The 14468-nt window shown below is 44.6% G+C and overlaps 1 protein-coding gene across 2 annotated transcripts in view; it reads right to left on the bottom strand.

Annotated features, from left to right (window-relative positions):
- The window catches only part of LOC119812347 (SEC23 interacting protein), a 45327-nt gene extending 32282 nt beyond the window's left edge, over positions 1-13045 (bottom strand). The window contains exons 1-2 of one of the 2 annotated variants that reach the window (XM_038326956.1): positions 12784-13045; positions 2403-2932 (exon numbers count right to left, since the gene is read on the bottom strand). In XM_038326956.1, the coding sequence (XP_038182884.1) occupies positions 2403-2932; positions 12784-12937 (684 nt within the window). In that variant the 5' untranslated portion in view covers positions 12938-13045. The remainder of the gene's footprint in view (positions 1-2402; positions 2933-12783) is intronic. The other variant, XM_038326947.1, reaches the window with a different exon arrangement.
- Between the last annotated feature and the right edge of the window lie 1423 nt (positions 13046-14468).

Here is a 14468-nt window from a genome sequence, read left to right as displayed (position 1 = left end):
TCTAGGTAACTATTTAGTGTTATAAGTAGTTGCAAAGTAAACTGGACTTCTGCACACTAATGGCAAACTGACACCCACAAAGACATTTCCCATATTCTTAAAAATTTTCGTTGTTGTTTTGTTTATCAAGACAAGGTTTTCTCTATGTAGCCCTGGCTGTCCTGGAACTCACTCTATAGACCAGGTTGGCCTCAAACTGCGAGATCTGCCTGCCTCTGCCTCCTGAGTGCTAGGATTAAAAGCGTGCGCCACCACTGCCTGAAAATTTCTAAATTTGTAATAAATTTAGTCTTAAATATTTTCACACAATATATTATCATATTATTTCCCTCTCCTGCCCCCCCCCCAGTTCCCATCGCCCAACTAAATGCTCTTTCTCTTTTAAAAAAAAAATCCCAAAATAAAAAAAAAAAAAAAAAAATGGAGTTCATGTGATACTCAGTGTCACTCCAGGGAAGAAAACTGCTTTCCCTCTCCCAGCAGCTACCAAGCACAAACAGCTTCGTGGTTGGGTGGAACTTTGTGCCCACTTCTCCTTCTCAGTGCTGGGGTTTTGTCTGGCCTGAACTCGTGAAGCATGCACAAGATCGACGTGGTTCCCACATGTTTTTATAGGTTTATTAATATACATGGTTCTGCATCCATGTCTACAGGCCAGAAGAGGGCATCAGATCTCATGATAGATGGTTGGGAACAGCCATGTGGTTGGTGGGAACTGAACTCAAGACCTCTAGAACAGTCAGAGCTCTTAACCTTTGAGCCATCTCTCCAGTCCTAATTTTTTTTTATTTTTTATTTATTTTTTATTTTTTCCCACGCCACAAGGCACTGACGGGACACAGACGGCACACGTCCGCTCTGTGACAGAATCGGGAGAGTCGGTCGGAACCCGGGCCCTTGGGATTCGCAAGCACCGCGTTTAACAGGCTGAGCTAACGCTCAGCTCACTCTCCAGTCCTAATTTTTAAAATTGTTACAACACCCATACTTTTTGACCAAGTCATTCCACTTCTAAGTATGTAAACATGTAAATGTTAATCAAACATACTAGGATATGTGTAAGTTTGGTTGGCTACAGCCAAACTCTATAAACATTAAAATTAGTGGCAGAATCACTTGTAGTCCCTGTCCTGAGCGCTCTCACTAACTAGTATAAGATGAGAAGCAGCGGGCAGTCTGTTAAGACTGCACTGCCACACTTCTCACATCCTTAGATAATATTTGATATTATACACTAAAATCTGAGAATATCAGCATGTACCCAGGCAATTAAAATCAACCATTACTCCATTAAATAGGTGATATAAACTTGAATATGAACTGTGTGATAGCTACCCTAAAACAAATTTATGTATTTTATTTATTTGGGTGGGCATTGCTGCGCGCAAAGTGTGGAAGTCAGAGAAACAATTTGTAGGAGTCAGTGTTCTCCTTCTACCACATGGCCCTGGGGATCTGAACCAAGTCCTCGGGCTTCGTGGCCAGTGCCTTTACCCTGAGCCGTCTTGCCAGCCTCCACTTAGCTACTGTTAAAGGGTTTACCTCAAAGCACGCAGTTCACAAACAAGAGCCTCTGCGACACAGACCCAGAACACCAGTTACTTGGAACTGAGGCAGGAAGATCAAGAGTTTGAGACCAAACAAAGCAATTTAGGAAGACCCTGCCTCAAAATTAAAAGGTGTACTGGGTGTATAGCTCAGTGGGAACGCTTACCTACCACATTCATCACCCTGGTTTTCATCACCAATAACACACCAGTAACACCCTCTGTAAAAAGCCAGCCTGGCCTACAGAGCAAGTTCCAGGACAGCCAGGGCTAGCTACACAGTGAAACCCTGCCTCAAAAAACAAACAAAAAATTTTATCCTGGTGTGGAGAAATGGCCCAGTGATTAAAAGTACTTATTGTGGTTACTTACACACACACACACACACACAAAAAAAAAAAAAAAAAAAAACTGGGTTAATTTCCTAGGGCCCAAACTTCTAGGAATCAGACAACCTGTTCTGGCCTCCTGGGACACCAAGCACAAATGTGATGTAGACACACATTCAGGTAAAACACCTCTACATATAAAATTAAGTTAAAAATATATTTTATACTTAGCGTATGTTAGAATGTATAAAATTGAGCTGGAGAGATTACTCGGCAGTTAAGGGCATTGACTGTTCTCCCAGAGGACAAATCCCAGCACTCATATGGTGGCTAACACCTGTAACTCCAGTTCCAAGGAATCTGATGCCTTCTTGTGACCTCCAAGGGCATTGCATGCACATGGTACACAAACACACATGCAGACAAAACAATACACATAACAAAAATAAACTCAAAAATTTTCTTTTATCATACAAAGTTTTTTAAAACTTCTCTAAGAGAGAAAACTAGTATGGCGTCCACGTACCAGTGGCATCGGTCCTGGAGGCATTTGGTACGTCTGCACAGGGGGTCCAGAAGGCGGAGGGTAGGAGGGATGGCCTGGTGTCTGGCACTGCTGCAGCTGTGGGGGTGTAATGTAGGGATTCGCCCTGCTGCTGACAGGAGTGTGACGATATGGGTTATGTCCTTGTTGAGGAATCCCTGCGGGAGGGCTCCCAAAGTTTGGAGGGAGACTGCTCGGCTGAGAAGGCAAATAGGTATTTACTCCCATCTGTGAGGGAGGTGCAGCACCATAATGAGCCTTGGAAACCGGTGGCATAAATGCATTCGACACATCTTGGGATCCAGTTGTGAAAGGGAGTGTGGCTGGGGGCTTGGAAAACGCCGACTGTCCAGCCGACACGGCGGTAGTTGTTGAGGGCGACTGTCCAATGTTCCCAAAAGGGTCACTACTGCTTGGTACCTGAGAGAAGTAACTGAATGTCTGAGGGGTGGAGGTGACAGCAGAAGTCTGGCCGAGGAAACTATCTTCCTCACCAACATCTGTGGAGTCCTCTGCAATACAACAGGAGAGCAATGGAGAACAACGGCTTAAGAGCAGCACCACCCTCTGTGGGAGGCTCAGTGACGAAGGCGGAGCAACTAAGCCTCTTGCTTTGGTAAGCTAACTTGTATTTTCTTTTTTTTTTTTTTAAAGATTTATTTATTTATTATGTATACAACATTCTGCCTCGATGTATGCCCGCACGCCAGAGCAGGGTGCCAGATCTCAGTACAGATGGTTGCGAGCCACCACGTGGTTGCTGGGAATTGAACTCAGGACCTCTGGAAAAGCAGCCAGTGCTCTTAACCTCTGAGCCATCTCTCCAGCCCCCTTGTATTTTCTGCATTAGAGGGAAAAAAGAAAATCTTTCCCTCAAAATCTTTTCTCTTAACCAGAGGCCTCAAACCAGACCAATGACTCTTTGCAAGTAAAGACACATGAACAAAAGGATATACTGTGTGCCTTGCTATAATTTCCACAAGATTTTCTCCTTGTTTTTCTTCTATTAAATTTCCTTTCATTTCACTGTGGCAGGGAGGGTGCAAGGGCAGAGAGCAGATACAAAGGAATAGGGTGGTAAATGGGATCAGATGCGTGATGTGAAAGACGGAGAATAAATAAAAAGTTTTTTAAAAAAATGTTCTCGCCGGGCAGTGGTGGCGCACGCCTTTAATCCCAGCACTTGGGAGGCAGAGGCAGGCGGATCTCTGTGAGTTCGAGACCAGCCTGGTCTACAAGAGCTAGTTCCAGGACAGGCTCTAAAGCTGCAGAGAAACCCTGTCTCGAAAAACAAAACAAAAAAAATAAAATAAAATAAAAATAAAAAAATGTTCTCTTGGGGGCTGGAGAGATGGCTCAGATATTAAGAGCACAGGCTGATCTTCCAGAGGACCTGAGTCCAATTCCCAACAACCACATGGAGGCTCACAACCATCTATAAAGAGATCTGGTGTCCTCTTCTGACCTGCAGGCATACATGCAGGCAGAATATTATATACATAATAACTAAATACATCTTTTTTAAATATTTATTTATTATGTATACAATGTTCTGTCCCTGCAGGCCAGAAGTTATTATTGTGAGCCACCATGTGGTTGCTGGGAATTGAACTCAGGACCTCTGGAAAAAACAATCAGTGCTCTTAACCACTGAGCCATCTCTCCAGCCCAACTAAATACATCTTTAAAACAAAAAAAAAAAAAAAACTTTTTAAAAATTTGAGAAGAAAAAATTTTATTTGAAAAAGAAAAACTAAAAAATAACAGAAAAGTTATGAATTCCTCCATCAGAGACAGTCACTGTTAACATTAACTTTTGGAAAGCCAAGAATAATGGTCCATGACTTTAATCCCAGCACTCAAGAGGCACAGATAGTTCTGAGTTCCAGAACAGCCATGGCTACACAGAGAAACTTTGTTTGGGGGGGGGGGCGGTGGCATGAGCCTTTAATCCCAGCACTCAGGAGGTAGGTGGGTCTGTTAGTTCAAGGTCAGCCTAGTCTACAAAGAGAGTTCCAGAACAGCCAGGGCTGTTACATAGAGAAACCCTGTTCAAAAAACCAAAACAAAACAGAAAATGTTCATGTTTACATAAGGATTTTTTTAAAAGAAGCAATTTTTTTACCTACTTTTATATGTTAAACCTTTTCCTTATATAATTCAAATGTTACCATATACCTAAACATACCTAATTATATTTTAACAGTCATAAGAAACTGAAGCACAGGTATTAGTTGTATTGACAAGTAGAGGGTATGTCAGGGTCTCAATTACAAAGTAACTATTGTTCAGGTTGGAGAGGTGGCTGGCTCCTCAACCAGAAGACCTGGGTTCAATTCCCAGCACCCACATGGTGGCTCACAACTGTCTATAACTCCAAGACCTGATACCCTAATACATACATGCAGGCAAAAACACCAATGCACATTAAATAAATAAAAAGAAAAGAACAAACCCCTGTCTGTGAAAAAGTACCCCACAGCCTAGTTGCTGAAGTGACTATATATACTATATACAAATAACTATTGTTCAAATGAGTATGTATGGAATATTTCTTTACACTATGTGAATGTCACTGTGACTGGCTTAATAAAAAAGCTAAACAGGCTGGACACTGGTGGTCCAGCCTTTAATCCCAGCACTTGGGAGGCAGAGGCAGGCAGATCTCTGTGAGTTCAAGGCCAGTCTGGTCCACAGAATGACAGACTCCAAAGTTACACAGAGAAATCTTGTCTAGAAAAACAAAACAAAACAAAAGCTAAACAGCCAGTAGCTAGGCAGGATTTTGGGGGTCAGAGAGAATGCTGGGGAGAAGAAGAGCAGAGTCTGAGGAGTCACGAGCCAGACTCTAAAAAAGCAACACGGAAAGCACACAGATGAGGTAAACAAGCATCAGGGCAGCACACAGATTGATAGAAATGGCCTAAGTGGTAAGAGCTAGCTAAAAACAATCCTAAACTATTGGCTAAGCTTTCATAATTAATAAGGAGTCTCCATGTGGCTATTTGGGTACAAGTGAACCTACCAAAAAACTCTGCCTACATATGGTGGTGACTACAGGGCACCTACATCCACATAAATCCTGAGAAAAATGGCCAGGTAGTAGTGGCACAAGCCTTTAATCCCAGCACTTAGAGGAGTTGGTAATTAATGAGATTAATTGGTATGGATTTTGGTTTACTGATACTAATTTAAAGTTGATTTTGTTATAGTGTATGTATATTTCTACTCTTTTTTTGCGTGGTATTGTGCTTATGCAGTTCAATTAAAAATGTAATGTATAATTAAGAAATACAAATTAGTAGGTATCTATAATAATCAAATCTGTATTAATAATAGTTATGTTTTCAAGGTTAAACAGATTTAGACAGATGATCTTCAAATACTTCAAAGAGCTACAGAAAATGGCATTTAAGGTGTTTAATAATCTAAGGCTTTCCATGACAATAAGATACATCTGCTCCTAACAACACCAATTTGCTTCAAAAGAGAATGATGGATATCCAAGAAACTCCCTATGGAGTTTGCTTGCTTTATGGCAAAAGCTAGCCATTAGGATAAAACAACTACCCCTGTCTCAATTGCTGACAGCATACTGTCTAAACTGGACCAGTAGGATATAAAAGAAAGTGACCATCAAATTTTGCCAAGACAAGGTAGGACAGTCCATCAAAATTCACTAAATGTTTGTCAGATATTCTAGGCCTGTAGGCCAAAGTTGGATGCCCCAACATTACAGAGGAACCTTGGGTGACTGTACAGGCAGTCAGATGTCTCTGTTGTTAGGTAACATTATAATCTTTTGGGACCTTTAATGGAGTTAAAAGACTTAATGTTTTCCTTAGTTATGATAAAAAGTAAATTAGGTATAAAACTTTAAATTCACAAAGATAAATAATGGAGTATTTTCTCCACACATGCCAAATACAAATGGACTGGACATTGTAAATGTAATTCTTACCTGAAAATTGTTCTTATTTTCTATAGTTTTATTACATTAAAACCTTTCTTTCTTATTTAGATAAAAAGGAAAAATGTGGAGTATTCCTTTACACTGTGTGAATATGTCACTGTGATTGGCATAACAAAAAAGCTAAATAGTCAGCAGCTAGGTGGGATTTTCAGGGAAGAGAGACTGCTGGGGAGAAGAAAGGCAGAGTCTGAAGAGCAGCATGAGCCTGGGGCAGCACATAGAGTAATAGAAATGGGTTCATTTAAATTATAAAAGCTAGCTAGAAACAAAACTAAGCTATCAGCCAAGTTTTCATAATTAATAAGGAGTCTCCATGTTGTTATTTGGGAGCTGGTGGTCCCAATGAAAAACTCTGCCTACAGCACGTGCTCTTTGTGTTCCCAAGGCAAGGTAGGTAACCCATTAACTGCAGTCCCTAAAATGTAAGTAGTAATCAAAACTAGGTGTTCAGACATTACAGAACACCAAGTCACAGCCTGGTAAGATGGCTCAGCAGGTAAAGTTGGCTGCCCCAGAACCAACTCCCACAAATTATTCTCTGATCCTCCACATAAAACATACACAATAAATAAATGAATGAAAGAATTAACAAAACAGCAAGTCACTAGAAAATCATTTTTCTAAGGGAAGGTCTCCTGACTTCTCTCTGAACAACTTCATCTTCATCGTATTTTCAATTTAAACAACACCTCTGCTATCAAGTAATTCATGCTGGGTGTAGGAGCACACACCTTTAGTCCCAGCACCCAGGAGGCAGATCTCTGTGAGTTCGAGGCCAGTCTGGTCTACACAGTGAGTTCCAGCATAGCCAGGGCTACACAAAGAAACATCGTATCAAAAAAAAAAAAGGAAAAAACAAGTAATTCAGAAAAAATCCTTTTTTTTTCTAGTTTATTGTCAAGTAATTCACAAAGAATCATCTTCCTATTAACTCACCTCAAGACCTTCACCCTACTCTTCCTTGTTCCACATCAATAAACAGTTTTCAGTTTTCTCCTTCCTTCCCTTGCTTTGGTCACCTTTATCTGCAGCTGCTGGAGGGCTACAGTCCATCAGATGTGTAGTCACCCCAGTACACAGGCACGTTATGGTCCCTGCCCTTGGAAAACTGCCAAAGCTCTGGGCTCTCTGTGACCTCATGGTGATTCTGCCTTCAGCTTCCAGGCTGTTCCAATTATACTTCACACACCAATGTAGTGAAGAGACTCCACTCCACAGGTTTGTTCATAATTGCCCAAAACACAACTCTGTACAATCAGAGAATAGAGTCCGTGGTTGTCTTTCTGACCTATGATAGAAACACTGCTCAAAAGACATGCCTACAGCCCCAGCTTCTCAGAGACTGAGGCAAACAAAACACTTGAGTCTAAACATATTTGGCAACATGAAGTGGGACAGTTTGAATGTAACTGGCCCCCATGATCTCACAGGAAGTGGCACTATTAGGAGGTATAGTTTTGTTGGAATGGGTGTGGCCTTTGAGTTTTCCCCGCACTCAGGATAACACCTAGTGTGTCAACTGACTTCCTGTGGCCCGCAGATGCAGCACTCTAGCTCCAGCACCCTCTGCTGCAATGCCGCCATGCTCCCCACCATGATACTGAACTTCTCAAACTGTAAGCAAACCACCCAGTTAAATGTTTGCTCTTTAAGAGGTGGGGAGCTGGAGAAATGGCTCAGTGGTTAAGAGCACTGGTTGTTCTTCCCAAGGACCCAGGTCCAATTCCCAGCACCCACATGGCAGCTCACAACTGTTTGTAACTCCATTTCCAGGAGATCTGATACCTTCACACCACTGCATATAAAATAAAGTTAAATAAATTATTGAGTTGCCATAGTCATGGAGTAATGGTCTGTCCTGTCCCTTTAAGAGACAAGCCCCGGGCTGGAGAGATGGCTCAGAGGTTAAGAGCATTGCCTGCTCTTCCAAAGGTCCTGAGTTCAGTTCCCAGCAACCACATGGTGGCTCACAACCATCTGTAAAGAGGTCTGGTGCCCTCTTCTGGCCTGCAGGCATACAGACAGAATATTGTATACATAATAAATAAATAAATAAATAAATAAATAAATAAATAAATAAAAAGAGACAAGCCCCACCTACTCCTCCCTTCTGTGGCCACCAAGCAGGTCTTCCTTCCTCTTTCAGCCTGTTCATGCTCTCTCTTTCTTTCTTTCTCTCTCTCTCTCTCTCTCTCTCTCTCTCTCTCTGCCTATCTCTCTTCAGAAGAGGTGGCTGCGGCCTCTCCTCCCCTCCCCTCCTCTCTCTCCCTCCCTTCCTCCCTCCCCCCCTCCCCCTTCCCTTTTACGAAATAAACTATATCCAAACCTCTCTCTGGGTGGCATGCTTATCCTTCTCTGTCTCTCACCGCCATGGCTCCTCATGGGACCCGGCTGCCCCTCGGGGAGCCAAACTGTTTTATCTAAACCATACACAAGGTGTCTCTTTACAGCAACAGAACCAACCCTAACATGAAGCCAATCTAAAAATAAAAATAAAATAAAATAAAGAGGGGGGAGAAAAAAAGGCTCAGCATACCTCTAACTTCCCCCATCCCCCTAGGAGCACTTTCTAATTTTACACAGACACAAATGGATCTAGACCCATAGCTTTAGTGAGGAGTCTATACTTGTGACTCTGCCATCCCATCTCAAATTCAGACTGTCCTCCTCTGGTCCACAATTCTCACAGCCAAGCGGTCAAACTTAGTGAGCCTCACAATGAATTTATTATCTTTAATATTCCCGTCTCAAACAGAAGTTCACCAACAACTGCCCAGATTTTTATGGGAAACCTCACATCCATCAGACCGGTGTGGTCCTTCAGAAGTTCATTAAAGAGCCATGAACGCAGCACCCACTCCATGCCTGCTGCAGAGCCTGGACCTTGACACCGACACAGAACTGATAATTTCATCTCCAATGAGTCAGGAGACCTCTGTAACTTTCGAATATAAACACCTCTACCACAAATGCACCTCAATGGTAGACTGCTTGCCTGGAGGGGCGAGGTTCTGTGACTGTTCATCATGATTAAATAAAATACGTCTTGTGACTGCTCATCATGATTAAATAAAATACGTCTATCTGTCCCTTATCCCTCAATGCGGCTCACTTGGGCTAGGGTGCCATCTACTCCTGCCTGACATACAGGAGATAAAAACTGACCACATCTATGATGGTCAACCCTATTCCAGTGCAATCTTAAAAAACCCAAGCCTTTCTAAAACACACTTCTAATTTCATTGTTTTGTTAAAAATCCTTCAAAGGAGATCAGGTGTGTTGGTACCTGCCTTTAATCTCAGCATTCAGGAGGTAAGAAGCAGGAGGATCTCGGTGGCATTGAGGCCAACTTGGTCAAGAGAGCAACTTTTTATGCTCTAGACCAGTGAGAGCGACATAGTGAGACCCTCAAGCAAACCCTTCAAAGGCTCCCCACAGATCAATGAAGTACAAACCTTTTAGCATACTATGAGCCCCACAGCCCACTGGGCCACACCCTGCACACTCTAGTCAGCTATCTACACGAAGGGGCGGGGCGTGGAGAGTGCAAGAACAGTACCGGGAGAGGGGAGGGTCCGTACTGGCCCTTATCACTGCCAACTCCTGCCAAGCCTGCAGATTTTTCTCCCACCTTCAGACTCCCTCATTCTTACGGATCCTTCAAGCTCTGCTCAGATCACGTTCTATGAGACTCTGAGGCCTTAAGGGACATCATCCCTCCACTCCAGCAGCTGAGACTCACAGTGGTGGGCACAGCCTGTCCATCCCATCTCCAGCTGGGTAAACTGTGCTACAACAGATCATGGAGGCAGGTGTTGGTGTGCACAGACACACTGGTCTGTTCTGTGCTGCTCTGACCTCCGCAACAGGGTCTGACAGAGAGAGGTTGCTCAGTTCCTATCTGCTGGATGTATAACACTGCCACCTGTGTGTCTCTTCCACTGCGAGGATTTACTGTTGCTTCAGAGGAGCTGGGATCTCCTTTGTCTCCAGAAAAGCTTTGAAGAGATCTCTAATCATGAAATCTTTTAAGTGTAGGAAGCACTTGTTGTGCACTTGGGAGGCAGAAAAAACAGGGATGTGAGTTCAAGGTCAGCCCGGTTTGCACAGGGAGTTCCAGGACAGCCAGAGATACAGAACAAAGAGATCCTGTCTCAAAAAGCAAAACAGAAAAATGTACTTGTGGAATGGCAGTTCTAAAAGCTATCTATGTGCTCTCACCAAAAAAAAAAAAAAAAAAAGTTTGTATCTAAGAAGCAACGGCTTTCAAGATGGGATTGGAGAGATGGTTCAGTGACAAGGGTCATGTGGCCTCTGAGGGCAACTGTACTCATGTGCATGTACATACACACATAGACACAACATGTACACACACACACATACACAAGTACACATTTTCAAAAAGAAGCCTCCAAGAATTTAAAGAAAGCATAAAGTTGGCTCATACCAGTACTCACAGCACATGAGAGGCTGGGACAAGCAGGCTACCACAAGCTACCCTGGGCTACAAGGACACCACGTCAATTAATAAACGAGCAAATCTAAACGTAGGCATATTTATCTTAAACTTGAAAGTAGAAATGTTGGGCTGGAGAGATTGCTCAGTGGTTAGGGGCACTGGCTGCTATTCCAAGAAGGACCTGGGTTCAGTTCCCAACACCCACATCATGGCTCACGACTATCTTGCACCCCAGTTCCAGGGAGCCTGACACCCTCACATAGACACATATGCAGGCAAAACATAAACACGCATAGGATTTTTTTAACAATAAACTGATAGTTCAAGCACTGACATCACACAAATCGATTACTACACAGCAAGGAAGATGGGTGGGCATCAAACAACACTCGAGAGACAGAAAATCCGAAAACCCCAAGGCACAGCCTTCTTCATTTCTGGATCCTTCCACAGCACTCTGATCCGGCCACCACAGTTCTTTCCCAAAGGAAGCAACACCTAACCTTTCAACACTGCTTAACCCGGACAGACACACTCTTGGTATCCGTCCCCAACACTGCTTAACCAAGACGGATGCACTCGGCACTCTTGGTAGTCCCTAACAGTGTGTGATTGAGACAGACACACTCTTGGTAACCTCCCCAACACTGCTTAACCCAGGCAGACGCACTCTTGGTAACCGTCCCCCCACTCACTCAACAAATCGCCACCGGATATTATGGATCCTGTTCTCTAGGCAGTGGGCGACAGTGTTTGATGTCCGGTAGGGTAAACAGGTGTGCACACGTCACACCGCTACAAGCACCGAGAATCAGGACAGAAAGGGGAGCCTCCACAAGCAGGTACTTTCAGTTTGCCTTTCTTCCCTTCCCCAGGAACCTTCCCTTAGTCTTCCAAACAGGAATCATTTAGTGGGGAAAGGTCAGACTTGATAAGGACCTATGTGCTAGGCACTAAAGAAGACCCTGCAAATAAAAGAGGCAAGAAGTTCACAGTCCAAATGGGGAGGCAGAGGTACTCAGTTCACAAATATTTACACAACACTGTGCGAAGCACCACATTTAGAGTTCTACAAAAAAAGAAAAAAAAAACGAGACTGGGCATGGTGGTACACGCCTTTAATCCCAGCATTCAGAGGTAGAGGCAGGTGGATCTCTCTGAGTTTGAGGCCAGCCTCCTTTACAAAGTGAGTTCCAGGACAGCCGGGACAAAGTAGAGACCCTGTTTCAAAAGTGAGGTTGGAGGGGGGGGTGCTGAAAACATGAAACTTAAGCAGACGGGTAAAATGTCATGCCTGAGACCACCACAGCAAGTTAGGGGCAGGGCCGGAACACAGTCCGAACATCAGACTGCCCAGACATACACAGAGCCTAACCAAAAGGAGGTGAGAGCCGGTCTGGACGCCTAAGAGAAGGAAGAGCTCAGAGAAAGTGATACCTGGAAAAACGAGAAATGCATTCCGGACCTACACTTCATTACATTCCCGTCCTAGCAGGACGCACTGTCTATCCTAGGAGGTATCCTCCTGAGTCGTCTTCTAGCAGAGACTTTACAGTACTCTACCAGCGGGGCACTGTCCCCCTCTGAAGACAGCGTACTGTCTCCTAGGTGATGGCCTGCCCTATCACTGGGGTTTCCCAGTAAGAGGCTAGCTTGCTGTATTCTAGCACAGGGAAACTGTCTAATTTAGCTGCATTCCCTGCCAGCACTCAGCACACCACTGGGGGTACAACAAAAACTTGTGCAGTGGCAGGGGTTCCTTGACCCAAGAGCAAGCCTCATCACCTGGGCCCCTCCTCCAGGAGCGCACGGTCCCTGGCCCTCTGGAAGCTGCTCACTATTGGCCCTGAAAAGCGGCCCAAGAAGGTGTCGCTCCTGTCCCACCCTCCTCGGAGCATACACTGGCCCCCAAGCGCCCTCGGCTCACTACCTCCGGGCAAGAGCAGGGAAGCCGGGGAGGCGGCGGCCTGCGTGACGGGGATGAAGGGCACGTTGAAGCTGAACTCCGTGGCCGAGGAGGAGAAGAGTAAGTTGGTGCTCGACGAGGCGGACGCTCCGCCACCGTTAGTCTTCCTATCCGCCATGGCTGCAGACCCCCGGCCGTTACGTGGCTCTACTAGCCCGGTGCTGCAGCACAGGCCGGAAGCCGGTCAGCCAGAGTGCCACCGCACTTCCGAATCTGCGCACGGAGGCCGCAGGCTGAGGAGCCACTCAGGGACCCGTCTTCTTCCGGAAGCTGACTCCGCCCGAAAGCAAAAAGGTGGAATCGGCTTCAGGACCAAGCCGCTCACGTGACACCCTCGGCCTGTCGGGACTAGGCCAGACGCTGGAACCACAGCGAGGGGAGTGGCCGTGGGTTCTGAATCCAAGCTCGGTTGCGCTGGGCTGCATGAGTTTCTCATGGGCTGTTTTGTGGCTTGGGTTTATTTGCTTGCTTGCGAGGCCGAATCTCGCTAGGTGGCCCAGACTGGCCTTCATCCTCCTACCACCCCAGCTCCTCAGCTCTTTCAGTCCTGAGATTAATACTACCCCACGCAGCAATTCTCAAATCTTTATGGCCGGCAGTAGTAGGAAATGGCAGTAAGAATTACTATCTCCTTGGGATTTCTTTTGTTTTGTTTTTTGTTTTTGTTTTGTTTTGAGACAGGGTCTCATTATGTCGCCTGGAATTCTCAGAGATCCGATTGCCTTGTCCAAGTGCTTCAACAGTGTGTGCCACCACTCCAGGCTACTATCTCCTTGAATATATGCATTAAAAAGTGTCTTTGGAGCCACACGGTGCACTCACGCCTTTTATCCCAGCACTCAGGAGGCAGCGGCAGGTGGATCTCTGAGTCGAGGCCAGCCTGGTCCACAAAGTGTGGCAAACTCTTGTCTCTATCTCGAAAAACAAAGTGTCTTTAGTAAGGCAGTTCCAAACGGTAGGCAAGTTGCCTTTCAAAAGGGCAGAGAAGAGATTTATAATTAAAAACATTCTGCCTATTAGCAGGTTTTGGCTGGAAGAAAAACAGTAAATTCCAGCAGGGCAGTGGTGGCGCACACCTTTAATCACAGCACTTGGGAGGCAGAGGCAGGTGGATCTTCGTGAGCTCGAGGCCAGCCTGGTTTACAAAAGCTAGTTCCAGGACAGGCTTTAAAGCTACAGAGAAAACCTGTCTCAAAAAACAAAACAAAACAAAACAAAAAACCAGTAAATTCTGAGAGTTTTGAGCTTCTTTAGACAAGCATTTTAACGGGGGCTGGAAATGGGGAGAGCAGTATTGAGAATGCCTTTGGGTGAATCACAGGTAACATGGCCTCAAGCTGCTAGAAGCCATGCTAGACTAGAAGCTGGTCAAGAAGATTCTCCTGTCCTTGTACTGTACACCAGAGAGTAATGTAGGAAACAGACTTGAGATCCTTCCTTTTGGGGGGATTTACAGTCTGGCAAATCAATCAACTAAACACATAATAACAATAACCTGCAGACTTTCCTTAAGTGTGCTTCCTGCAGCACTGACATCATCAGGAGACAGAGGTATAAACATTCCATGAGAAGAGAACATGTATCTCTCTCCATCAGACCATTAGCATAGAACTTACTCACCCTGAAGTGAATAAAAAAAAAAAAAAAGC

Source organism: Arvicola amphibius, chromosome 1, assembly GCF_903992535.2.
Source record: "Arvicola amphibius chromosome 1, mArvAmp1.2, whole genome shotgun sequence".
Taxonomy (NCBI): domain Eukaryota; kingdom Metazoa; phylum Chordata; class Mammalia; order Rodentia; family Cricetidae; genus Arvicola; species Arvicola amphibius.
Note: the sequence above shows the minus strand (reverse complement) of the source record. Positions and strands in the feature narration are given on the sequence as shown.